General features: G+C 35.4%; 6 protein-coding genes across 7 annotated transcripts; 2 read left to right on the top strand and 4 right to left on the bottom strand.

Moving 5' to 3' along the window:
* On the top strand, window positions 1004-3771 carry LOC105163283. Its single transcript, XM_011081572.2, has 3 exons — window positions 1004-1261; window positions 1392-3349; window positions 3438-3771. Exon 2 carries the CDS (start codon window positions 1675-1677, stop codon window positions 2290-2292), a length of 618 nt encoding a protein of 205 aa, XP_011079874.1. The 5' UTR covers window positions 1004-1261; window positions 1392-1674; the 3' UTR covers window positions 2293-3349; window positions 3438-3771.
* LOC105163284 (protein MARD1-like) lies at window positions 4652-6912 on the bottom strand. Its single transcript, XM_011081573.2, has 3 exons — window positions 6391-6912; window positions 5413-6296; window positions 4652-5056 (listed from the first exon to the last, which is right to left on the bottom strand). Exons 2-3 carry the CDS (start codon window positions 6240-6242, stop codon window positions 4966-4968), a joined length of 921 nt encoding a protein of 306 aa, XP_011079875.1. The 5' UTR covers window positions 6243-6296; window positions 6391-6912; the 3' UTR covers window positions 4652-4965.
* LOC105163285 (tRNA (guanine-N(7)-)-methyltransferase non-catalytic subunit wdr4) lies at window positions 12488-16560 on the bottom strand. 2 transcript variants are annotated; one of them, XM_020694185.1, is made up of 11 exons: window positions 16280-16560; window positions 16020-16178; window positions 15730-15913; window positions 15299-15355; window positions 15126-15196; window positions 14400-14478; window positions 14232-14291; window positions 13730-13833; window positions 13581-13641; window positions 12884-13319; window positions 12488-12563 (listed from the first exon to the last, which is right to left on the bottom strand). In XM_020694185.1, exons 1-10 carry the CDS (start codon window positions 16411-16413, stop codon window positions 12918-12920), a joined length of 1311 nt encoding a protein of 436 aa, XP_020549844.1. In that variant the 5' UTR covers window positions 16414-16560; the 3' UTR covers window positions 12488-12563; window positions 12884-12917. The 2 variants fall into 2 exon arrangements, with proteins under 2 accessions (XP_020549844.1, XP_011079876.1); XM_011081574.2 differs by lacking the exon at window positions 12488-12563 and having other exon boundaries at window positions 12654-13319.
* On the bottom strand, window positions 17061-21377 carry LOC105163287 (F-box/kelch-repeat protein SKIP30). Its single transcript, XM_011081577.2, has 2 exons — window positions 21009-21377; window positions 17061-18508 (listed from the first exon to the last, which is right to left on the bottom strand). The coding sequence occupies exon 2, from the start codon at window positions 18416-18418 to the stop codon at window positions 17381-17383; it is 1038 nt and encodes a 345-aa protein (XP_011079879.1). The 5' UTR covers window positions 18419-18508; window positions 21009-21377; the 3' UTR covers window positions 17061-17380.
* LOC105163363 (non-specific lipid-transfer protein-like protein At2g13820) lies at window positions 23152-24155 on the bottom strand. The gene is made up of 3 exons (XM_020694487.1): window positions 23800-24155; window positions 23585-23704; window positions 23152-23472 (listed from the first exon to the last, which is right to left on the bottom strand). The coding sequence occupies exons 1-3, from the start codon at window positions 24116-24118 to the stop codon at window positions 23351-23353; spliced, it is 561 nt and encodes a 186-aa protein (XP_020550146.1). The 5' UTR covers window positions 24119-24155; the 3' UTR covers window positions 23152-23350.
* LOC105163365 (non-specific lipid-transfer protein 3) lies at window positions 24240-25540 on the top strand. The gene is made up of 4 exons (XM_011081676.2): window positions 24240-24817; window positions 24919-24945; window positions 25043-25099; window positions 25195-25540. Exons 1-4 carry the CDS (start codon window positions 24484-24486, stop codon window positions 25404-25406), a joined length of 630 nt encoding a protein of 209 aa, XP_011079978.1. The 5' UTR covers window positions 24240-24483; the 3' UTR covers window positions 25407-25540.

A 26606-nucleotide genomic window follows, 5' to 3' on the forward strand; every position in this document is an offset into this window, starting at 1 on the left:
TCTTTTTGAATGTACTATATTAGCTTATATTTTACTATTAGTTATAATATATTTTAAAGTGTGAAAATAATTATTATATGTGCGCATGAACAACATATCACAACGATTAGTCAATATAAAAAAAATATTCTATAAACTCATAAATGATCCCCAATTTAATTTTTCATTCTAATTTCCCCCCCCCCCCAAAAAAAAAGCGAGTCAAAGTCAATAATTTTAATTATTCATTCTAATTATTTTTTGTTGTGTCAATAATATTTTAAATAAATTTTTTTATTTTTTTAAACATGATTCATTAATTTATATATTTTATATTTATTTATAATATATTTAAAAATATTAAAAATTATTTATTTTATGTGCATAAATACGACATACCACGACGATTAATCTTTACTTTCTTCTTAAGAGAGAGAAGCCGTTTGATGTCTTGATCTTTCTGGTATGCATATATTTTTTATTATTTAATTTGATTTTCTTATTTTTCTTATCTTTCTTCCCACTTCTCTGTGGTTTTTCTTTTCTTTTCATGCATCTTAATTTTTCTCATTTCTTTCTTATATGGTTATTTTTTTTAGTTTTTTATCATCACTGTTTTATGAAATTTTATTTTGTATATACTTATTAAATAATAAAAATATAAATAATATTAAAAAATTGCGCAGACACATAGAGGGTGTCATAAATTATTAATTTTTAATAAAACCAACTAAATGATATTATTAATATACTAAAATATCAAATATTATTTAATAATTTCAAATAATTTTGATTTTATTTTACATATAAGAAACGGGAACAAAGCATCCGAAAAATTGGGAGGGCAAAATTGTCATTCTGCAGTTGAATCATTTGATGTCGGTTTCAAACATGACCGAGGCATAAAGTAATTAGCACTCAAAAGCAGGGCCCATTTGGTAAATAGGGCACATCCACGTTCTATCGCACGGTGGCACGTCGTTCCTATGGACGAGATTTAAATGCAGTTGCGAGTCCATTTGAAATCCGTGTGGATTTCTCTCTTAAGCATACAAAACAAAGGCTCTTCTCTCACAGACTGCAGAACTGAAACTTTCCCAATGCCGCCTTCATTTCTCTTCTCTCTCTAGAAGAATCTGATTTCCCTCTGTCTATCTATCTACACACATACAGCTATACGTACACTTTGTGAAAACGCATCACATCAATATATTCAGAGAGAGAGGACGCAATCGGAGTCCAAGATCTCCGCCATTTCCTCTGCCGTCACTTCTAAATTCAGGTTAGTACTCTGGGTTGAGTCTATTTTTCAGCTGGGTTTATGCTGTTTTGATTTGTGTTTTGTTTGTAGATGTGATTTCATTTCCTTGTAGTGATAGTTTCTTTATTTTATTTCTGTTTGATGTGTGTAGATCGGAGGAAACTGAAGAGTGACGGTGCGGTTGTTGTGCATGCGCACAGACATACATATATGTTCGATGTTGGGATCGGGTTTGTTGAAATAGATTTTGATCTGCTCATATTTTGGTGGTTATGGAGGAGATCTAGAAGTTGTGATTGTTTAAGATTCATTTAGTTCTGGGAGCTGTTGATTTGTTAGGTCCTCTTTTAGTTTGTTTAGTTGTAATTAAAATTAGTGAATAGGAAGGAAGTACAGATAGGAGTGAGTTGGTTTTATTCTGTAAGTTGCCCGGGATGGAGACTTTAGTGGTTGTTGCTCATCATAGGAATAACCATCACTATTATGGTAGAAACCGGGGCCATGGTGCTTCGAAATTTGAGTCGTTTGGCTCACCTCCTTCGGGGAATTTTCGGGCCATTAATTGCAGGACATTTCAATCTGGAGAAGGTCTACTCCCCACCCCATTCACATCTTGCCCCCCCTTGACCCCTGTTGCTAGAAAGGGCTTTTCCACTTCACTTTCTTACAAGACCCCATCCCCATCTCTTTATGAGAACCAAAAGATCTCGAAAAAAATTGCAAAAAGCTGTACGACTCCCATACCAATTAAGATCAAGTTGCCTAAAGATAGAGAGTTCCATTTATCTGAGCGGTGGGCTGGACCTGCCTACTCGAATTCACCTCCTCCGAGTTCTTTGCCCATCCCCAAGTTCTCGATGCACCCTAAAAGAACTGTGTCCCTGGACTTCCCTACTGTGGCCTCTGATATAGATTTGCGTCCCATTGCAAAATCTGCCCCTGCTTCCCCAACCAGGGAGCGCAGCCCTTCTCCTAGTTATCTGTTTGACAGTGCTGATTCTGCTACTAAGACCCTTCGTCGCATCCTTAATCTTGATATTACTGATGAATGAAGAAGTGGTGGTGGTTAGTGCTCCTGTAGATACAGAAATTAATGTACTTTTGTGGGCTACCGTGGAATGTATATATAATAAGGAAGATCAGTGGAGTAACTTGTTAAGAGATTAGTTAGCATTTCGTAACTGTGGTCGCATGCTAGTGCAAGAGCTATAATATCTGGTTGGTGGACTCTCTCTGAAGTCTCTGGAAATTTAGTTTGTTTGGTTGGGAATACTTGATGTTGATTTGGTTTGGTGGTAGCTCAGCCATGGATCTTCCCCTGGCATAACTTGTGAATGGATGGTGGGGGTTGATCAAGTGGCATACTGTAGTTGAATGAGGATGGATGGAATTCACAGGATTGTGGAAGTGACTGCGAGAAAGTATATTCAGCTTGGGAGAAGTAAATGCCATTGAATTTGGCAATTCCAAAGTCTCCATGTATATTTTCCTCTCAGTTCGTTCTTCTCATGGTTTCCTCTTTAATTAGTTGTTGCTTATACAATCTGTATATACTGTAGAATCATAACTTGGTCAGTATCATTAGGATTTTGTTTTTTCTCCTTTCCAGTCTGGTATCTCAGCCCTGAGATTTGACCAATCTTCCATCAACTTTCTTGTTTCCTTCTGTCAAGTACTTACCTTCGGCTTTCAGTTTAGTCTTTGTTTTCATGGTTGCCTGAACTGGCTCATCATCTTCTGTTGTCATAAATCATTTTCTTTTTTAGTTCTCTTTTAAAATAGTTACTGGCTTCTAGATCTTTCGGTTTCCCTTCACCATGTTTTCTGGTTTTTGAAAAAGAAAAATGGGAAGGGAGATAGAGGTAGATGATCTCTTAGTTCTTAGCTCCTATCAATGTTGAGCCACTCTTGCAATCTTTGCCTATTATCCTTCTTGGATGTCCATTAGAAAATCCTTCTGCTTTTAGTTCTTAGGCATGCTCTGTTATGAGTTCTCCTGTAAGCTCCACAACCTGCTTCTCTTTTCTTGAAGTGGGTTATATTCCTTTTTTCTCGGTCTAGAGTTCCATTTGACATTGGAAATTGTTGATCATACCAAGCGGTTCACAGGTATTCTTTTTTAGATCATATACTGTATTGACTTGTTTGCCCTTACTTCACATGCAGGAGCTGATATGTATTTTCATTATCTTTTCAGTGATTGTACAGGTAGCTGATGGAAATAAGATTCTTGAGGAGAGGCTGGTTCAGTGAACCTTGTTGCATCACTGATCTTTACAGTTGTTGGCTATTCTGTTCTGATGTATGTTAGTCTGCTACAATAGTATTATGGATTGTGTCTTTGGTTTTATATTTCCAAAAAGTAGGGAGCCCTCTCTTTATCTGGTTATGGGTGGTTGAACCTATGTAGTGTTATTCATCTACTGCTGGGCAAAGTCCCTAGTTATCCTTGTATGGATTGCTTTTTGTTACTTCTCCTTTATCAGTAGAGTTGTGCTAGAAGTCTGAATCATGCTCTTCTTTTATCTCGATTCCAATACCAAAAAGAGTGATACATCGTTCTAATAGAAGAGAAATTAATTTAAAAGACAATTCTTTTATGCTCTGTGCTCTTTTGAGGTGTTTTAATTCAGTGGAAATGATGAATGGTATTTAGACATGTTCTAGGATTTCTTTTAACTTTTATATTTGGTTTAATCATTTGGGTGCATGATTATGTCATTTAATCTCAAACCAGCTCAATGCATATTTCGACTAAGAATTATCTATTTGAATCGAGTCCAATCCTTGTGATCAATGGAACCGCCAATATGTATCAAATTATTTTATAGTATTTCCTTACCTCGGTGTCAAAAGAATAAGATTGGCCTTGGATGGGGATGAAATTACGTACTTCAATGTAAATTACGCTGAAATAGAAACTGTTGTTCATAGTGTTCTACAGCTAATTAATTACACGACATAATATGGTATTCTATTCTGTATCCTCAATCAATGGACCCGCCCTCATCCCTGTTTTGTTATGACTATGAATATGGGTATGGATATGCCAATTGTAATGTTATTTCTTCCTCACAAACACAATCAATTCACTAACTATTCTATTCTAACAGTTTAGGCTACGGTTATATTTGAATTAATTATATATAATTATATTAAAATTGAATTGTTATTAGTGATATAACACTAATCACAGAGAGAACTGCTTCTTGCCATTGGTGTAAGATTTAATGATAAGAGAATTACATTTGTCACATGATTAACTCCTAGTCAAATTCGATCCTTGATGATAATAAAATTTTAGTCACCTAAGCTAGATTTCAAGGGTATTGTAGATTGGGTTGCCTAGATGAGGCGTGGAGACCACCAACTACTACAAATATTTGTCTGAAAAGAACCGAGTCTTTGGAGTATTCGGTTGAAATAGGGTAATTGAATTCAATAGAAAACCCACTAATATAGCCTTAGAGATAAACTATTGGCCGCGAGAACGTCGTCGACCACAAGTTTGATGATGAACAACAAATTGAGCAATTCTTGAATCATACAAAAATCACATGTTTTAATAACAAATTTTGTGCCTCTCGTTATGTGTATATATGCAATAGAGAGGGATTCTTCAACAGAAACAGCAAGAGACCAAAGAAACCCAACAACCATCAATCATTTTTCACATTCAGTGTAGACAACTTGATGTCTTGAGCCAAAACTTCCTCTGCTAAGTTCTAAAAAGCATCCTCCAGTTCTTGATTCTTCATTCCTTCATAAAGGATTTCTTGGCAGCGGCATTCATGGCTACAAAAGGCTTTCTCACCCCTGTAAACATACAGATTTCTCTTCAGTTACACAATTTTCCTCTGTATTTAAAGTAGAAAATTGGACTATTTCAAATGAATCTGATGTACTTCAATTATTGTGGTTCAACAGACAACTTTAAAGTAAACAATGAGGTAACATGTAACCATTACTTATAGATTTGGTATCCCACCAATGATTGCTCTGTTATGATTCAACGAAATTATAAAAGTAGCACCAAGAAAATTATTTAAATTCTGTCTCCACAGGCCAAGATACTCTGGGCTAAAGGGGTCATGATCATCAATATTTGATTCATAATAACAATTGAATCAGGAAATATGCATTAGAACATGGAAAGAAGAATTGGGGGTGACCTGTACATGTAGATGTCTTTTCCTTGTCCAAGAATATCTTTGCAGTTGTGACAAAAACTGAGGAAATTTGCTGATGGAGAGGTTGAAACATCTGTTTCAAAACTAGTAAATTCCCTGTTCTTGTCGTGGTCAGAATCCTTTGCATCATAGCCACAGCAGCTCTCCACAATGCAGCCATCGAATATGTGAGTGGTTCTTGGATTAGGCCCATGAGAGATCACGCAAGTATAGTCCTCAGACAGCTCCATTTCTTTCAGAGACAGCTGCCTGCTGAAATCCTTTGCCGGGCTGCTGCCAGTTAAAGGGCTCAACAGCTGAGAATTCCTAGTCTTGATTCCGAAATCAGCCGGCGATTTCGGCGATTCTGCCGGAGAAAGTGAAGATTGAGGATTGATGGCTGGAATCTGAACCTTAAGCTTTGATCCAAACAGAACCATTCTGTTGATTGGTTTGGACAAGTTCCTACAGTTCCCATCATCATTTTCCTGAATGATGGAGTCAATCAGGGCAAGTCCCATGGCTTGTGGCTCTGGTTTGTTCGTTGAGTTATTGGTTTCAGGAGATGGGGTTGGAGGCTTGGATAAGAGGGATTCATAGGCAAATGGGTTCACAAAACTGGATGAGTTCTTGGTGTCAAGAATGGAGGTCGGACTCATAACGCTGGTCTCTGCATCAGACAGGGTTTTTGCCAAAAAACCATTGAAAAATCTTGGAGAGCCTAAGAAGGATGAAATTGGTGAGGAGGGATTCTTGGTGGGAGAAAGCAAGGAAGTGTGATCAGCCATGAAAGCTTGTTTGCTGCTCACTGCTCTTGATCTATTCCTCAGCATTTATGAGTGCCCTCTGATCAATCAAATGCAAGCAAACTACACTAACAAAGTATACTGCAAGAAATTCAAGAAACAAAGTATAAATATTTACCCAGAGAATCATAGCAGTGAAATCAAAATGAGGATTTTCTTGCAAGAAGGAGCTAACCTTGAACTAGTGGTTAATTATGCTATTAACTCCATGAGTAGCAGTAGTTCATACAAAGACACAGGAAAAAGACTCTCACTTTTTCTAAGCCTCAAAAGAATAAAACAAAAGCTGGGGTTTTCCTCTCAAAAGCCCAAATTCATCATAAGCTAAAAAGAAACCAAAAGCAGTAAAGTTCATCAACTCTGTGGAGCATACAATCCCTGCTAAATCTCATTAGCCTCCATTTCACAACACTGACAGATAACCAGAAAAGCCCCAATCTTCTCTTTCCTTTGTTTTTTAAATATTCTTCTAAAGTTCCTACAAAAGCTTTGGTTAATTTCCATCATAAGCTATTAAAAAAATCAGGGCTGTAGCCCATCTCTGCATTGATGATCAACAAGATCCAAAAGCAGAATAATCAGCAAGTTCTTGAAAGAAAGAGAGATGAGCAAAGAGAAAAAGGGAGGAAAAATCAGCTAGCGTGAGTGCTTTTTAAAGAGAAGAAAGAAGGAGAGGAGAGAGAAACACTGATTGTTGTGAGAGAAAAAGGAGTGCTCAAGAATATAAAAACAAGAAAAGGAAACGCCAGCAAGATAAGGGCCCAACCTCAATTTTCTCACTTGATCATTATTTTTCATTGATTTTGGACTTTAGCACTCATTTCTCCTGCAATTATTAGTATGATTTAAGCCAAATTACGATTAAAAAAACTGCAAGTCGTATTCAAAATGCAGGCAATCTCAATGCATCATCACCAAGAAATGTACTTTTTAATTTTGATCAGAGTCTGTTGGGCAGATTTGAATATTCCCTCTATTTATAGAGAGATCAAGATTACAATTTTTTTGGGGGGATTTGGCAGCATATCCATTAATCAAGATTACATTTTTATACTATGATCAATCAGTCCTGTTGAATTCAAGTTAATTAAAAATTTCCCAGATTTAAAATTTTCCACTGGAATTTCTCTTTCTTCATCTATATTAGTAGTGGTATTAATTTATCGGCTGTGCCTCAGCTTTTTTGTCCGGGTTTCTCTAATGTCGTTATTCTTTCAGTGCACATTATGATTCACCATAATGGTGAAATCTCTTTTTTTTCTTCTCTCTTCACTCTCTCTCTCACTCACACACACACTGATGAAGGGAAAAAGGGTGAAGCCGAGTGCATGGGGCAGTTAAATGCACACACTCGAAGGTTAAAATTGCTGATGGAATGACGACATTTTTGCAGCTCTGACTCAGTAATTACTCATTCTTGTTTGCTTTTTTTGACGTCGTCTCGTCGTACGAAGGTTGCGTGTCCCCATGCACTGCTCTTACAGACCAACTGTTGCCATCCACGCGTACCCATTATACTGAATTAAATTTTTTTATTGTAATTTTTTGGATTAAATACACATTACACCCCTGAATTATACATAAAGTGCATTTACACTCTTAAATTATAGAATATAATAAAATAACCCCTCATGATAAATACTAACTTTTTTATGTCAAAAATGAACATATTGTAATCATTCTTCTAAATATAATCTGAATTATTATATTTTTTTAATTTAAAACAAACTGTAAGGCACTTATATTACAACATTCGTAATAGTATTAAAAAAAGTTAATTTTTAATAATATATACTTTGTATCACACACCAATACTCCCAATCTCCTATAAATACCGCTAACGTCAATTAAAAATAAAGACACTATTTATTGATAAGACTTTATATAAATCAATCCACTTAAAAAGTTGTTTCTCTCGAAAAAATTTAAACATATTAGATGTGACGGAAGATAATTTCCCATTTTCTCCTTGTTAAAATCATAATCATATCAAATTGTTACATAAAAAAATAGTATTTTCATTATTCATGTAAAAGTAATCGATTAGTGTCTAAAGTCAAAGTAAAGAGTGAAGCATAAGAGATGGGAACTGTGGAAAAAGTTAAGAGGATAGTTATTGAAAGAATTGAAATACCCCCCTCACAATGGTAATATTTATGTAGGATCATAATTTGCGTCTTTTTTATTGGAGTCGGGTCGTGAGCGCCAATCTGATGACCCGACTCTTGAATTTGTTGATGGTTGATACTTGATGGCACAAACAAGTAAATGCATTTGGTCTCATGAATACATCCAACCACTTCATTTATTAGTATATCACTTTATTACTTTCACACCAACATGTATTATTTCCTTTCTACATATAAACGGACTTTAATATCGATAGATCTTTGTTGGGACACAACGAGTCAAATATTTATTTTTCTCAGATTTCCAAATACGATTTGGATCATCATCAAAACGACTTTTATCTAAACCCAGATCAATAGCACCAGTGTATAACTGTATATATATATACACACACTTTTGGACATATCATTTAATTCAGATCATATGAATTATTGAATAGTACTGATCAAAATGATACACAACCTCAGATTATAACCGACTTCTGGTAGTGCGTTTTTTGCATAACGTTTATTAGGGTATTGGAGAGTTGCTTTTTTCATTTTTCATTATTTTTCCTTGTAATGGAAAACATTCTTAATTACGCAGTCGTCTGTTGAATGATTGAGGTTGGAAATTAAAACACGACTTATCATCTTTGAATTTGTCAAACCAATATCCTTATATATATATATATATGATAAGAGAGTTGAATTTACAAAAATTATTTGAATACATATATATATATATATATCTCTCATTTCTCGAGATTTTTTTCCACGTAAAAATTATTACAGTAAAAATATAAAGAGTAAAGTGGTCACGTAATAAAAATCATTATTTTTTTCGATTGTGATCACATAGTGTTACGATTAATATATATATACACATACTTCAACTCATTCACTCTAACTTTGATTAAAACATAATGTTTGTAATAATCTAACATATATATATATATATATATATATATAGAAAAGATGTAGCAACTCTCTTCTAATATTGTAAATGTACAAATTACTCTCTCATGAAAAAATGAGCAATTTACCTCCCTGTATTTTTAAAAATACAACAATTTATCTTTTTGTATTTTTTAAAATGAAGTAATTGACCTCATTAAATAGAGAAATAAATTGCTTTATTTTAAAAACTAAAGAAATAAATTACATTAAACTCTCTCTCTCTATATATATATAATGGAAGGGATGTGTATTCAATATGTGAGCATATATAGTTAGAACATAGGGGAACTTTGTATTTTGGTATAAGGTATTGTCATAATTAGGTGAAGTAGATTAGCTATGTAAGACGATGATAATTATGAGTTGATTCCTTCACCTCCCCACTAAGTAAACCAATATCAAAGAGGTTAGGTTCTATTACTATTTCGACTGCATTTTGTACTATTATTTGGGTAACTCTCAATCATTTTTAATTTTGAGTTCAATTTTTATTTATAGTTGATGACCAAAGCTTCAAATATAAAATAAAAGATAAACCATAAATTCTTGTGATGCAACCCCTGACACTGATGCCCACCTAACCCCACCACCTCTATAACCTCAGCCCATACTAGTTTCAAATACCAAAAATTTTAATTTGGATTGAATTTCAACTAATTATGTGATAAGTGTACTTATAAATACGAGAAATTTCAATCTGAATTGAGTTCAGTCAAATATGAACTAATTGTGTAGAAAGTATAATACATTTGTCGTATAATTGATGTATAATTCAAGGATTAAGATATATCACACGACAAGAATGCCACACTTACTATGTGATTGATTTAGTTCAATCAGACCAGCTAAGTTGAGACAAAAAAATTCCCTACAAGTACTTACAACCCCACCCTCACATGATGGGGCTAAAGGACAAGAATGCCCCTTAAAGTAGAGTTGAATCAACCCAAACCCATCTCTTTTTTATTTCTTTTGTTTGATGGGTTAACCCAAACCCATCAAGTTCCAACAAGTATCTTGAGTTTACAGTGTGGATCATATCAAGTGGTTTCATATAAAAGCTTTTCTAGATATCTTCAAGTTATCTCTTTAATTCCATTGGAATTTGATTTTGACTCAACTATTAGTTGGAAACTATCCCTTCAAACCTAATAATCTACATTCTTTTCAGACCGTAACTTGCAAACACAACATTAATACATAGAATGGTCAAAGGATATTTGTAGGAAGATATCAAAATTGAAATGTTGGTCCTTGCCTGTTTCAGTCCATCCACGACCATATTTCGGATTAGATCTAAGCCGGGTCATAAACGACCCGAGCAAAAAACATGCAAATCTGATTTTGAACATTATTCCCTATTCTTGATCAGGATATGTAAGAGATTGTAGCCAATTTCAGACATGAGGCTCCAAATACATCAAGATCAAATCAAATTAAAGAAGGCGAGGGAGTGGACAAAAGCAACATATAGACCCGACCCGACCCGGAAGAGTGGCCCTGGCCCACACCCGACAAGGAGGTGGGTTGGCAGTACTCTTCTGTTGTTTTGGCATCATAACGAGGAATTCGTACTATTTCGCCATAACTCAGATTTTATTAGTGGAGGGGGAGGGGAGGGCCATCAATATCATTTTGTCTGCACAAAAATTTCTCATGATTCAGAGGACTGAATACCCCTTTCACTGGGACCTTCCCCATCCCAACTCTTCGTGCAGGGGAACAGGATAATGCTCACACGTTCCCAATATATTTCAATTTAAGTGAATGATTTTATAATCCAGGAATTTAAATCTATCCATGCTCAATAAAATATAGTTTAAATTACCGAAATTGAGGCTCCATGCATGAGCGGGAAGAAAATAGTTTTTATTTATGATAAATTATGAAATCATTGTTAAATAATTATAATTAATTAATGGTGTGTGCGTGTATAAGTAGACTAGTCTTAGAAGCTTTTTACTTGTACGGTTGTATATTTTCTAACATCATTTTCTATAATTGAAAAATATTATCTGAATAACGAAAACAGCCCAAGTTAAACCATTTCTTTGTTTTCCCATCACCAAATCATTCAAGATAAGAAGAGATTGAAGCATTTTATACGTATAAAAGTAGAAGACCTTTTTGTAGTTCATGAGTTGTAGCGATGCTGCTCATAATCTCAAGCAATTTCAGTCCAAGTATTGACACTTGTTAAATAAGCTCAAACCAACATTTTTGTCGCTCCCAAACACCTACCTAATTAAAGCATCCATGGATCTTATCAACTTTTAGATAATTATATACATCTTATCTGGTATTAATCAGATTTTTATTTTTATTTTCATTTTTTCTAAAATGATACTTTTGTTCTTCATTAAACATCCATCTATGGTATAACTCAAACATTATAAGGTTTTACGTTTCAATCTCACTCAAATATAATTCTATACATCATTTCCTTTGAAAAAATAATGATTAATCCGGGGGGGTTAATTGGGACCATGTATTGGAATTGAATGCCTATCCAATAATTAGTGGCTTATCTGATACAAAAGGAAGCAGGAGGGAGGGAAGGTGATGTCCCTTTCTACTTAATAATCATCAATTTTCTCAAACAAAAGTAGGTACCACAGTTAGCCTTTGTCTATTTTTTTTTTCTTTATCAACACGTGTCCTCATCTTATTCACGATCAGGTGTTTGATGGGCACCAATAGAGCCATCCCAGCCATCGTTTTCATGTTCAGTGGGCCCACAACCTTTCTTCATCAATCGATTCCATGTTTCGTTGTCTATTGTCTTCACTTGTGTATTCAGTATTCAGTCAGACTTCGCCCCTTCCATTATTGCTTATTTCATCTATCTATATATGCCCTTCCCATCAATCAAGATTCTAACCCCTCTCCTCCTATTTTTTCTTTTTAATTAATAATTCATTTTTACTGTGTAATTTGATTGGGTTTAGTCGAATCTGATTTACAATTTTTTCTTTTTGAAAAAAAACCATTGTTTTCTTGAATTTCTTTGTTTAAATCATTGCAGCAACCACAAATACAAGTACAAAATTGTGAAATTCTTGAACTTGATTTGCATATAAAAAGTAGTGATGTATAAGAGTAGAACCAAAGCAGTCATGTGAAAGGTGTTATGACAAGAAAGAAATTGTCTTGTTTATCTAAGGTTCAGTTTCAAGGTAAACTGGTGGAGACGTGCACAAAGACAGGTAGATTTACCTTTTGAGGGGCTAGATCACCAGCCGTCAGCAAAGTGGTTAGGACAGGGAAATGTACTTTTTTGCTGCAGCATTTGAACCAAAAACAGATATTTAAGTCATTAATTTGCTGATTTATTAAGAATATTGCATAAGTAAGTGAGCAGACAGGCAAATGAAAAGTCTTTTCCACACATTGCAAGTCCTGTAATAACATGCCCGGTTGAGTATATCTGCACAGACCATGATGGTCAGTCCTCCCAATATGTTATCTCTATGTGGTTAAAACTCAACAAATTAAGCTACCTACGCCAAAAATTTGGGCATGACACAAGAATCATTGAATGCAAATACAGCTCTTAAGCATTGACATGTTACAGAAATACTAGGAGAGTTTCTACGCTACCTTCTGAATCGGGGTGTTGGAATCAAGGATTGGGCTATGACTGAGCGGGTGTTTGATTCTTCTTATCGTTTCTACCTCTCTTTCTGAACTCCCGTCTCTCCGCTGAGTACTGCTTCTTGATTAACAAATTCCGCATTGCTGTTTTCACAGCTTCAGCAGCTGTCGAGAATGCTTCTTCTCCAATTGACAATTTTCCTTGCAGTGCTTGAAGCAGAGGCTCTCCTCCAGGAATCTCTGTATCTTCTAAGACCGACACCTCCGGTTCAGTAGATTCTGAGGTGTTAGTGGTGAAGCCTGACACGGCCCTCACACGAGCCAAAAGTGCAGAATCATTACTCTGTAAGCTGGAGGCACCCATGACCATCCATAACAATGGGGAGGAAGGGGCAGCTCCAATACTTGTCGGAATGAATGTCTCTCCTTTAACAGAAACCACCTGCATTAGGAATTTAGGACATAAAGTGTTAGGGGAACTAAAGAGTATCATTGTCATGCAGTGGAGATTTTGGTTCAAAATTTGCTTTCTTGATCTGTCATAATTCTCAGAATTGCCACGCAGCCTGTAAGAGTTCCTCAGGGAAACACACAACAATCTACAAACACGTGAATGTCATACTTGATCAATTCACTTAATATAGTATCTGTTCTGCTTTAATATAGCACTCAAGACAGATTTCTTTCTATGTAATGTACTCACTTTGACGACTGAGAGAGTCCTGGCAGAGAAGCTGCATCGTAACAGCATAATCCCTGGCAAGCTTAAGTAAAAGAAAGCAAAAAGTATTAGCACTGGACATTTAATATGAACGGTTCAAGCCAGGAGAAATACTGTAAGTGATCTAGTACCTCTGAACAGCCACAGCAACAAGGGAACCATCAGCGGTTGCACAGAGATCAGTTATAGCAGGCAATACCTCCTCTTGTCTTTGAATAGAATGTAAAACCCCTGCCTTCAGGAATGCATATAATTAAAACCAGAGCTAAGAACTAAAAATTATTGTTACAAAGAGTTGAAAAAAGACTGCTAGAACTCAGAACTTCACACTACAAAGAGAAAAAAGATCACTGGTCTCAAACAATTGTGTAGCAAGAAAAATAGAGGCAAATGAACTTTGGCTTAACTAAACAAATGTACCATAAAGCTCATGTTATTAGAAAATGTGATGTGACCTTTCGTGTTAGAATAGGACAATGACTATTCAACTAAATGTTACCAAGTTAAGTGCAGCTAATATTTAAACTTGCAACATTTGTAGGTCAAGATTATGGGGTAGATATAGTTCCCCAGAAGGTGAAAATGGCAATGAAATCAAAATCTTGAGTGAAGACAATTAGGTTACCCATCTACCTCAGCTCCAACATCACAAGTATCAAGCAGACAACCAGAGGCATAGTCCCACAACCGAACCTTCAAGTCCATTAGCAATTAGGTTAGCCCATGACAAAGGTTGCTTTTCAATTTTCTGTGAAAAATCAATATTAAATTTAACTTTTTGAAGATGCATAATCAACTCACTGTTGAATCACCACTTCCAGAGACTAAAAGTCCCTGTGCATAATCCTGGCAACTGATGAATGCAAGGCAGGAGACAAACCTGGTGATAAATGCATGAGAGCAAGACTGTCAATATGAAGTGGCTTGCAGCAATAAGTTATCCAACTAAAAATTTAAGACACAGAAAAATACTAGAAAGGAATACTCACTATATTTAAGAACATAGTAAGCAGATAATCATATTATCTTGTCCTAAAAACTCAACTTCATTCTTTTAATTTACATTTAGATGCCATTGTAATTCCAGAATCACAAAACCAAGGAATTACACATAATATGTATGAAACTTGAGTTAAGAGCAAAAGTAACCTAATTAAAAGAAGACTGGATTAGTAAGACTATTGAATGATTTCAGCTAATACTTAAAAAACAGAATTCAGCCTGTTGCTGAAATGAAATTGCAAGAACCTCCTCAGCATGCAATAGTTAGTTTACAGGGGACAAGCTAACCATCTAGTTTATGATAGACAATCATATCAGGTTATGTTTCATAGAATTCTTTCATGGAAAACCTTGATTTTCCCACAATACTCAACTTACAACAATCTCTCACTTTTGTCTTTCTCTGTGTGTGTTGTCATGGCAGGCATCTAAGATAAGATTCAGTAATATATGTCATAAACAAAAAACCTTCTATCGTGAAAATAATCCCAGTTCTAGTGAAGAAGCGACTATGAAGACACTTACTCAGTATGACCGAGGCAAAAGCTCTGAATCTCATGCGCTCCATTTAAGGGCTCTTTGGGAAACACAGTAACCTGTAATAAGCAACAGTAGCATATCAGTTCAAAACAAAGTCAAAGGAAAAAAAAAAAAAAGCATGACCTATTGAGTCAGGAATTATTAACAAAGTTTGTTACTCGAATTTTAAAGTCTCGATCAGCAGTAATAATATATTTTCCATCTGGTGAATATTCCTGCACAACCATTTAGTAAGAGTAAGTACACTGTCTTTGTATGCAATAACAAAAGGCTCAAAGTTAAGCAAGTGATTCTAGGTTGATGTAAGAAGAAATCTCATTCCATGTGAATAAGCACCCTGATATGGTCCACACCCAATAAGAAAGATTAAACAGCACCATATCATGGGGAAAAAGTCTATAAACTGTGATTCATACAACAATAAGTGGGAATCGCTAATTAACTAAATGGATACATTAATACTGTTGAAGAGTGATACAACACAGGCATTACCATACAAAGTTAGGAACCACTTAAACCATCAACCCATACAGCCTTCCATGAGAACAAGAAAGGATAAAGATACGGATAGCTCAGACACAGGGCTTACCAGTCTAGTAATTATGCTACAATAGTGGGAAAGAATTGGAACAGCCTTCTTATTCACTGGAGCTGGATTTTCATAATTATGATCTCCTATATCCACCACATAGACGACGCCAAACTTATCCGCGAAGCACACAAACATGCCATCACCACTTATTGCAAGAGAAGTCACTCTCTTCTCCGAAACTCTGTTATCACCACCAGACACAAATGTCAGAAAATTCAGTCAAGCCGCATTGCTGTTTTACGATTAACTAACAACAAATTTTTTCAAGAGTCAGTAAAACTGCTTACACAGAGTAAATACAACGCCAAGATTTAGTATCCCAAACTTTCACAAGCTTATCATCTCCACCTGATACGAAAAACTGCCCACTTCTACTGTATCGAATGGCGCGAATTGAATCTTTGTGCCCTCCGGTTTCATCTATTAACTTAACTCGAGAGCCATCTCTTCAGAAAAATTAGATAATTAGCATATAACACACAGTTACCTGGTTCAAAATTAAGCTTTAAACGAATTAAACAAAGAAAAGCACAGTTTCTTTTCTTACTGAAGACTGAAAACCCGGAGTTCCGACCCGACGGACACAGATACGGATATTTGGGACGGGTGAACCGCAATTAGGGCTGGAGCCACCTCCGTTTCCAGCTTCTGCTCGCTTTCTTCCATGTGATTGTCCTCCATTTTTGTATGATTTAGGTTTCCAGATTCAAGGGTTTCTCTAGGGTTTATTTTAGGGTTTTTTTCATGATCCGTCTGCCTCCAAGCCCAATTCAATCCTTTTGGATCAATGGATACTTACTGTGCTGTTTATGCCCACTTGACATAATTGGCTTTCCATTGGGTTGTGCATCACTATGCTGCTTTAAATAATGATAAAATTAAATTCTGCTATTGTACTAAAATTCACAATCAACGTAGAATGAAATTATAAAAATCTTGAAATCAATGATCGTTTAACAAACATAAACATTCTCTTATAATGAACTATCACAAAAAATAGTTATTAAACGAACCATTAGTTTCAATGGGTATTAATAAATTTTTAAATAACAAAAATCTGCCATAATATAAAGTAGGACGAATCAAATCTATATCCTATTAACATAAGATATTATTTAAATTTTCAGATGATCACTTTATATCAATATGATTAAACTCGTCATTCATGAAGCCTTTATTGAACTCATTTAATACTTGTCCATGAAACCTCAATTTCAATCGTTAGACGAATTAACGAATACCAAACGGATAGCACTGCTCAAATCATAGTTGAAATCTTTGAGCTTAGCCACAACTTAGCAAACTGGCTCAATCTGCATGCAATTGAGTAGAGAGAAGAAAGCATAACGATCCATTCAAAACAGGAGCAACTCATACAAGAAGGTGCAATTACAAAAGCAAAAAGAACCTCAAATAAAAGATATCCGTTTCAGGTTTTCCCAGGCTGATGTCAGTGCCAAGTGCCACTGTATCTAAACTAAAAGAGGATTATGTAATGCCTCTCTATCCAAGTATTGGACAACCAAAAAAGTACGTCCAACCACTCAACAATAAGCAGCATCGTAAGTTGTTTACAGCCAAATCTAGGCATTTCTTCTTCTGCTGGTCAAGCTTGGGCTGAAGAACTCCGTTTGTACATATGAATGGCCTAAATTCTCAGCTGTGTACATCCGAGAACAGTTCCACGGCACCGTGTCATGGGAGCCACCTGCCGCCAAACGGATCTCTCATTTCCAAGTGTCAAAACATCCACGTCAGATGTCGACTTGATGTCCCAGTTCAGCCTGTCAGGTCCGATAACCCCTCCAATAACATAGATCTCGTCTCCCAAGCCCATCATGGCAAAACCAATCTTCCGACGGAACTCAGATGCTGAAACAATCAGCTTACTTGAATACTTCTCCTGCTTGTAAATTTGTCCATGACTCATTATATACAGCTTCCCTTTAACAACTGCCATGGGACCTTGGAGCCAACTGTAGTCATGAACTGTCCAACCAACCTTAATATTTTCCAAGACTTGCACCGTCGATAAACCCTTGTGCAAGATATGAACCTTACCTTCAATAACCACTCCCGTACATGCAGAATTGTGTGTGTGATGGAGATCAGGTATTGGAAGCCACACATCCTTCTCTGGGTCATATATTTCAGCTTTGGATATTGATTTCCTGCAGTTAGTAAAACCACCGGCAACAATTATCTTTCCTTCCAATACGCAGCAAGCAAACATTGCACGAGGGACAATCATGGAAGCACAAAGGGCCCACTGCCTAGTTACTGGATCATATGACCAGACCTCATCTGTAGCAAAACATCCATCCTGATCACCCGTCAGAGGATCTACAGCGTCACTACCACCACCCAACACAAATAGCTTTCCCGCAGCAGAGACAACACCAAAGTGTGCAAGGTGCCGAATATTTGAAGGAAGATGAGGGAGAGTTATCCAAAGGTCATGCACAGGATCATAAAGCTGCCATAGATTGTCAGGATCATATGCACAGACACATATGAATTCCTCAGTTGCTTTCACCTCCTGACGGGCCTTAAAGAGTTCAGTGCTACGAATGGCTTCTCGCCACGAATGGGAAACAAGTTCTAACTTGGGATGAAGATGAAACGGAACCCGTGCAAGGCACCTTAGGACCACAGCATCTGGAAGACCTTCAATAAGTCCAGACATATGTATAGCACTATCCTGGATCTCAATTGCTTCTTTGCTGAACAATTTTAGATCTGTTGACTGTCGGGAAATGTCTTCAGAATTCACTATCTGAAAACATTCAATAAAAACATGAATTAATGTAAATGATACATCTCATATAGGACTTTTCAGTCTCCTAACCACTTCTGTGGCCTGATGATTAATGAAATTCAAAAAACATGATTCTGTTGGGCTAGTCAAGATAGCAGGTTAAGTATGCAGATCTGAACAATTATGCATTGATTACTTCTAGCATGACACAAACAATGGCTCCAACAACAGTACCAAGGAGTTCATAGATGATTACCAAAGTTCTCCCTATATAACCTCAAATATGGGCAATATAGAAACCTTGAATAGTTCATTAAATGAAAACAGACTAGAAATGTTCGCTAAATGCTGCTTCCTTTAGGAAGATGCCAAATCTAACTGATATATGATGATGTAAATCAAAGATATTATGGGTTTTCTATGTCTCCACAAATCCAACGCTATTGATGTATATGAAAACATTAAAAACTATTTATATATGTCACAGATGAAGGATAATAGTCAAACATAAATCACATAAATTAGGACAAACTTCTGAATCACCAATTATGGACAAGCTGTCTAGAAAGTCGGAAAAGAGCAAATAAGCACAATTCCATACAAAAGGACATGTAAACCGCTCTGATTCCTCTCAGTGTAGCATCATCGAGTTCAATTATAAGGACCCTATCCTGACAAGGTGGCTGGACCAACAGGGGTAAGCATACGGCAAAGAGGATCATAACTAATCCACTATAGGAGTATTAAGACAGGACACATGCACAATGAACAATCAGAACAGCATACTTTCCCCTGTACAATTCAGATCATTGCAAATTCCACCTTTAAATATTAAATAACCAACTTCATCGCAATTTCTGAATGGCCAAGATTGGACAGCATTGGAACATGAATTGTAAAGAAGGAACTCATTTTTTCCCCTGCTGTATTTTAAGTTTGTCATAAATATAGGCCAATTCAGCAGAGAACCTAGGAGCATCACCCCTATCTTTTGAGCTCCAACATCCATTTCAAAAGAAGTGAATTGTAGTGCACATACATTATGAAGAGAACAATTATGCATACATCAAGATAAATTGAAGCTGAGTACAAGTTTTCAGGGGTTTTGGTATTCTTTCTGTTTTACCTTTCAATATAAAGCATAATGACAAGATGAAGTTATATCCTCATTGATTGAGCCCCAACACTCTAGGCCATTAAGCTCAAAGTGAAGGAAAATTATAATTTAATTAAAGCTTCATAATGAAATTTATTCTGCTGCACTTTATCAAAGCAAATATATAGACAACCATGTAACCTTGCTGCCCTTTTTCCTTCAGGAGTGTGCCTACACTCAATTTCAGTAACTATGTCATCACCTGCTAAGCATTTATCATACAGTCAAGCAGAACAAATAGGCTTCTAAGTGAATGCAATTGACTGCGGAAAATTCAGCATTTCAATTATCGCAAAACAATCGAGCAATTTTAATAAGAAAAAAGAAATAAGAATTGAGTGGTCATTGACTTGGAAATATATAAATATTTCATACGGAAATTATTGATCTCATAGTTTGATTTCAAATTAAGATCAGAACTTTAGAACCCTGTAACCACTTATTTCATGTAAGTTAGCACCAGACAAGTTAATGGAATATGGAAACTATAATATTAAAAACGAGAAAGAGTTAAAGGAAATCAGAAGAAGGAAAAGCAAAAGAAATGAGAAATATGATAGCATCAATAGGAGAACAAGCTAGGATCCATCCAGCTACCATTCCAGTGATCCCACAATATGAAGAAGAGAACTCAAAACACTAAATTATTTTCAGCACTCAGGTCTTGAGAGTTGAGACTAGGCATTGTAATCAGAACTACAAAGAGGGAACAGGGCCAAGGGTACACACTATTCTTATGTATATGAGAATGATTCCTAATTATAGCCAGACACAACAAACTTCTATACCACTCCAGCATGCAAAACCACAATTTTCACATTGTTCCTCACTGGCTATCAACCTTTCAAATCAATCTACACTATGTTATCACATTTAAATTGCATTCTTGTACATCAAAATATAATTTTACTATATCGTGTAAAAGAAAAAAACAAAAAGACAGGCAATAAATATGATGAATTCAAGCACACAATTCAAGAAGACATAGACATGATGTACATATCATTACTTCCCATTATATCAACGTAACACACTTCCAGTGAAATCCACTTGCATTTTTAAATCAAACAAAATTTTCGTCGAACATCGAAGGAAGGCAACATGTGAGACCCAATAGAACCCAAAATCCATCACCAAAAGAACCCTAATGTATAGTTCTCAGAACCATGCACCCATACGCTCACAAGTGCACCGCAAAATTCCGAAATTCCACAAACGGGTCATCTCAAAGTTAAATGAAATAAGAAGAGGGAAAGAAAACACCATTAAATTAACTAAATTCAGGGGAAAACAAAAAGAATTTAAGCGAAAACCCAAATTTCCAAATTAATGACGAAAATTACATGCAAAAACAAAACCTACCTGAACAAAAAATCCGATCAAGAACACCAGATTGCAGCTCCAATTTCCGAGATTTTCAGCATAGACACAAAACGGAAATTAACCCTAAAAAAAAAAGAGAGAAGAAGAAGAAGAAGAAGCAGCCTTATGTTTTGTATCTGAGTTTCCGGCAGTTGTCGCAAGAAAATGCAAGTGCTGGGAGATTCGAAAAGTCATATAAATGTAAGAACACACATTTCTTGCTCATATAGATTAAGAAATTCCAGAGTGCGAAAAGGCTTTTATCAGAATTGTGCGAAAATTAGGTAAAAGAGTTTACCCTTAGAATTGGGAATAGAATTGGGCATTAGGATATTCCGTGCTCTCTCTCTCTCTCTCTCTCTCTCTCTCTGCTGTAGGGTGTGCTTTGTTTCCGGTTGCCAAATGTCACGTGCCCTGCACGTGTTCCTCGTCAATATCAAAATCCCACCAAAATATATTATAAATAAAAATAAAATATATAATCCAATATATTAAAATTTTAAAAAACATAATTTAAAACACTACAATCACAACAAAAGAATTAATATAATAATATCAAAATGACATAAAATTATTCTTTATATGTATAAAAAAAGAATCACAATTAAATTGAAAAATTATTTAATTAGAGATACAATTATTATATTTTAAAAAATTATACAGCATTGCCACATATCGCCATATGTGATTGTATAAGAGTTTTATTTTTCTATAAATATAAATAATAATAATAATATAATTATTATTTGGGTGCTGGTGCCTTTTTGTTTTTGTTGAAATTGATTAGGGACATTTTGGATTGGAGTAAGGTACTTTTATGTGTCAAATTGCAGTGTACTTTGCAAGCTGTTTCCATCTGTAATACAGCAAGCATGCTGTCAACTCTCTACCACTTAATTCAATGCTTTTTTTTTTTTTTAGTTTATCATAATTATAAATATTTTAATTTAATTATAAAAAATAATGTTCATCCACATAAAAAATATATTATATTTATCATATAATTAATTCAAATTTGATCGAAATTTGATTTGAAATTAGAATTTTTTTATTAAAATGGATTTGTAGAATTGGGCAGTAATGTATTGGTAGAAGTAGGTAGGCCAAAAAGTCTAGAATACATTAATACATTATGTCCTTTTTGTTTGATTATTGTAATGTGAATGTGCTCTTCCCAATTCACACGTAATTTAATATCAGAATTGAATGAAACACATATCAGAATTTTATATATAAAAGATGTTTGGATAAGGATGAGGTACAACAGTTGACTGTGTTTTCTTTTTTTTCCATGAGGAGTTAAGAGTCGCATTGCCATTGTGGTTCAACATTGCACCCACCGACACCCTCATTTAATTATGAATTAAAATTATTATTTAATTTAAATCTTATTAAAAGTAAAATTTTATTACTATATGTAGATTTGTTAAGGGTTTACAATAGTTAGCATATAATACTTGATTTAGTGAAGATTCGTTTTAACTTTTACTGTATGTTTATTAATTGTGTATGATGGCAGACGGCTGTTGTACAACTAGTGGGATTAATACGTCATTGGCACATATTCGTTTTAAAATTATGATGCAGAGCAAGAGCCGAATGCTATTTTTTAGCGTTGGATAAGCATGAGTAGAAAGTTTTGTACTTTGGTTTTGCGGTTTGACGGGGGAACTTCAATTATCTTTTATTCGATTGGAGTTACAAGACGTACAACCCACCATAAGGAGGATCTAATGACTCACTACTATTCTCCAGACAGCTCCGCTGATCGTCGTGAAATTCTATCATTTCGACCATTGTCTGAACTATTTTTATATTTTTCTATTTTTCAGTCAACTTTGTGTACTTTTTTTATTTTTTTGAGTTATCTTTTGGGATTGATATTTTTTTTGGAATATTAATATCGTAGTAAGGTTAGTTCGTGCTAAAAATATTAGCCAGTATCAAGCATGTTTTACCTATGCTAAGATTATGACTCTTTTCTTTAAAAAAATTGAGAATTTTGTTAAGGATTTATTCAGTAATAAACTATCTTTACTTTTTATCTCGAGTTTTTAAAGTTTTAGAGACGCATTTTCGTTATTCTTTACCTTCAATTATTATGTGCTATCAAATTAATAAACATGATTAAAATGAATTATAATTTAAAAATAGAATGCACACAATACATTGCAATATTGCATTAATATGACTATATTGTATAATGTGAGTGTGGATAGAAGATAAAGGAGCCGCTGCAAGATTAAAAAAATGAGACAAATAACACTTGTAATATGGAGACACAAAAATGAATAAACCAAGTGTTTGAACCGCATGACAGTCCGACCGCTAGCAGCCAAATCTCAAAATCCGTTGCCAGGAAAAGCCCATGATGAAGCTAACAGGAGAAAGACGCCAAGAAAACTGACTGTTGATCCACCCTTGCTGCCAGCATTTGTGTTTGGTACCGTTTTAGACCCTGCCCCTGTATTCATGCAAACATCCTGTTCTTAACCTGCTTATGAATTATTGTCTATGACATAATTTGGAAGCTGATTTTGCCTTTCGGACGGTGTTGCATTAGTTTCAGATAGTACCTGCAGATGGCAGATCGGGCTCCGACGGTGTGGATGGGGCTATTTCAGGCGTTTCGTCAGCAGGAGAATCGGAAGGAGAGTATGCCGGTGTAGGAGCAGATGCTGGCGGTCCGTTAGCAGCTGTTGTTCCAATCAGATTGAAGTTAATTAGCAAACTACATTAATTTGTGTGCATTGACAAGAATGATCAGAAAACCGAATGCCTTATATGTTACCGTTGCACTGGCTGACGGGAGGCGTTTGCACGTTGCAAGCTCCGGGCAAAGCAAGTGCTAGAGTTTGATTTATAGCAATGCCAAGAGAGGACGAGCCGCCTTTCAGCAGGGCGCAAAGACACTGTGGCTGGGACTGAACGACACTCGAAAGACGGGTGCAGCAGGATGATGTTGGAGCGGATGAATTTCCAGTAACGTAGTTGAGACACGGTGACAAGCTCACGAGCTCCATTGTGCAGCCGGATTGAGCTGTCGCTCGACTCCAGAGCATGACTACGATGAACGAGATTAGGCTTATCCGACTCATTTTTATGGCCATTTTGCTGAATTTCTGTTTGAGGCTTGAGAAGTTCTGTTGAAGTCCTGGGATTAAATAAGAGATTTGGGCACAAGTCATAGAAAAACAGGTCTATTTTGTTGGCCAACTCCGAAGTTAAACTATTTGAGAGATGGATATGCAAGAAAGGTTTAAGCCGAGTTGTGCTACCTAACATGGATTCCATCATTTTTTCAAGTCAAAAACGGCAGTCGACTAACGATCTACGTACCCTATGATTTAAAGGTTAGTTAAAGTGGTTGAGCTCCACAAATCCACTTCAAAACTACCACCTTATTCCCTCCAAATCCAATGGACAGATCAGTTTATAACAGACCTTCTCATACCTAAAATCCTCAAGCTACAGAATGGCCTATTTTCGCCTGAATCCAGACATACTTGCACTTGTGTTAATTATTTCCTCATTCTTTCGGACAGATGCACAGATTAGCACACCTTGTACTAGTTCAATGATAACCACCTTCACCCCCTGCCTGAACTACGTAACAGGCAGCAGCGGCAGAGGGTCTTCGCCAACTGAAGACTGCTGCAATTCCTTGAAATCTCTCATGAATGACGGCATGGACTGCGCGTGCCTCATAGTAACCGGAAATGTTCCTCTCTCAATACCGTTTATCAACAGAAACCTTGCGATTTCACTCCCCCGAGTGTGCCAAACCTCCGTCCCAGTACAATGCAAAGGTAAACAAACATATATAGTCTGAGGATCAAATGTTAACTCTTTTGACCACATTCTACAATTCTATTACTAGTTAATGATCATTTTCTTCTATATTTTGCAGCCTCTGGTGATCCCTTACCACCTCCTGGTATGTTTGTAGTTGTACGTTTAATGTTGTCATATTTTACCACATTTAGTTAATAATGTAATAATTCTACAAAAGAGTTAATGATGAGAATTGGCAGGTCCCGTTGTGTTGGGGCCGACTCCAGCTCCTGCTCCTCGTAGTCATAGTCCTAAAGGTAGGTACTAGCTCATCATTGAAACAATTGAAATACAATCCTTTACATGCTATACGCTGGTCAAGTAGATGATTGACACATACCTCATTTTTTAGATTCTGATCCGACAGCCGATGCTGCACCACCACCAGCTGAAATTTCGGACATAGAACCGGCCACGCCGCCTGACTTTTCATTAGGTCCGAGTGCAAATCCGGGGATCAGACCGGTGGTCAATCCAAACTCAGCCTCAAATCCATCCACCTCCACTCTGTTGCCATATCTTGTATTAATTTTTGTAGGAATTATGACTTTCAAATTCTTGTAATAAAGATGTTAGCTATGTAACCGATTGAATTCGTTGCGTGTCGAAATATTCAATTCTTGTAATTTGTTATTACTACGGCCTCATTTACTTTGAATTTATTGAACCTCATATATATCCCAACTAACCATACACAATTTTCTGTTTACTATAGAAGGTGATTATGGTCTTATTTCTTTTTGGGTGTTCATTTTAGCCCCAATTTTTCCATGCCAATTACGATTTTGTCCCTAGTTGTGGCGAAAATCACCAAATTACGATTTTTGGGAGGGAAGTATAGGTATTGTGTGTGTGTATATATATATATGTATATATTTTATTAATTTTGATATTAGATATTTATATTACATCTTAACACAATAAAATATTAAAATTGAAACAAAAAAATGGGGGGTATTTTGAAAAAAATTGAATTAGTCCACAATTCAATCTCAAATTATAGTCAAAAGTAAATAATATATTATTTATATCCATTACTTAATCAATACTAGTAAACATAAAATTGAGGCACTTAATGTAACCACATTTAACTCAATCCCAATAATTATTCTACAATTATCTATACCATTTAAATCTCATCACTCCAAGTAAATGAGGCCTACAAGTATTACGTTCTAATATTTATTATCATATAATAGCATTATTTTATTCTTAGCACGCAATCATATCGATCGTGGTCATGTGATTGAGGTCAGGGGTCGATCTTCCTCCAATACATTGAGATTTGGGAATAACCTGAAAACACAAAGTCAGGAGAGCTGGGGTTCTGATCGGGACATTCCAACGCGCAAATCAACTAATGAGGGAAAAATCCAGAGACCCCCCCTGTGATAATAGGAATGTTCAAAAACCCCCCTATAAAAATTAAAGTATCAAATACACCCCCTATGATATAAAATAAAGTTCAAAAAACCCCCTCCGTACAAAAATTGGGCCACACGCGCTTTGACTGCGATTTTTCTATAAAAATATATTTTTTTTTGACATTTTTGCCCTTCTCTCACATTTAACATATAATATTATATATATGTATTTAAGAATTAAATATTATTTTATATAATAATTATTTAATTAAAATATGATATATTTCTATTAATAATAAAATATTTTTTTATATAATAATTACTTAATTATTTATATAATAAAATATTATTTTAATTAAATTAAAATTAATTTTATATATAATTTAAAAAAACAAAAAAA

Source organism: Sesamum indicum, linkage group LG6 (assembly GCF_000512975.1).
Source record: "Sesamum indicum cultivar Zhongzhi No. 13 linkage group LG6, S_indicum_v1.0, whole genome shotgun sequence".
NCBI lineage: Eukaryota > Viridiplantae > Streptophyta > Magnoliopsida > Lamiales > Pedaliaceae > Sesamum > Sesamum indicum.

What these genes read in the sequence shown, in the direction of transcription:
- LOC105163363 (XM_020694487.1), bottom strand. Translation starts at nt 24,118, where the DNA reads ATGGCCATAAAAATGAGTCGGATAAGCCTAATCTCGTTCATCGTAGTC. An exon ending in TCCCGTCAGCCAGTGCAACG is followed by an intron (nt 23,705 to 23,799) that starts GTAACATATAAG and finishes TTGGAACAACAG; the next exon opens with CTGCTAACGGACCGCCAGCA. An exon ending in GCCCGATCTGCCATCTGCAG is followed by an intron (nt 23,473 to 23,584) that starts GTACTATCTGAA and finishes GCATGAATACAG; the next exon opens with GGGCAGGGTCTAAAACGGTA.
- LOC105163284 (XM_011081573.2), bottom strand. Translation starts at nt 6,242, where the DNA reads ATGCTGAGGAATAGATCAAGAGCAGTGAGCAGCAAACAAGCTTTCATG. An exon ending in AAAGACATCTACATGTACAG is followed by an intron (nt 5,057 to 5,412) that starts GTCACCCCCAAT and finishes GTATGTTTACAG; the next exon opens with GGGTGAGAAAGCCTTTTGTA.
- LOC105163365 (XM_011081676.2), top strand. Translation starts at nt 24,484, where the DNA reads ATGGCCTATTTTCGCCTGAATCCAGACATACTTGCACTTGTGTTAATT. An exon ending in CGTCCCAGTACAATGCAAAG is followed by an intron (nt 24,818 to 24,918) that starts GTAAACAAACAT and finishes TATATTTTGCAG; the next exon opens with CCTCTGGTGATCCCTTACCA. An exon ending in TCGTAGTCATAGTCCTAAAG is followed by an intron (nt 25,100 to 25,194) that starts GTAGGTACTAGC and finishes CTCATTTTTTAG; the next exon opens with ATTCTGATCCGACAGCCGAT.
- LOC105163283 (XM_011081572.2), top strand. Translation starts at nt 1,675, where the DNA reads ATGGAGACTTTAGTGGTTGTTGCTCATCATAGGAATAACCATCACTAT.
- LOC105163287 (XM_011081577.2), bottom strand. Translation starts at nt 18,418, where the DNA reads ATGTCTGGACTTATTGAAGGTCTTCCAGATGCTGTGGTCCTAAGGTGC.
- LOC105163285 (XM_020694185.1), bottom strand. Translation starts at nt 16,413, where the DNA reads ATGGAGGACAATCACATGGAAGAAAGCGAGCAGAAGCTGGAAACGGAG. An exon ending in TGGCGTTGTATTTACTCTGT is followed by an intron (nt 15,914 to 16,019) that starts GTAAGCAGTTTT and finishes TGGTGATAACAG; the next exon opens with AGTTTCGGAGAAGAGAGTGA. An exon ending in GGACTCTCTCAGTCGTCAAA is followed by an intron (nt 13,320 to 13,580) that starts GTGAGTACATTA and finishes TTCCTAATGCAG; the next exon opens with GTGGTTTCTGTTAAAGGAGA.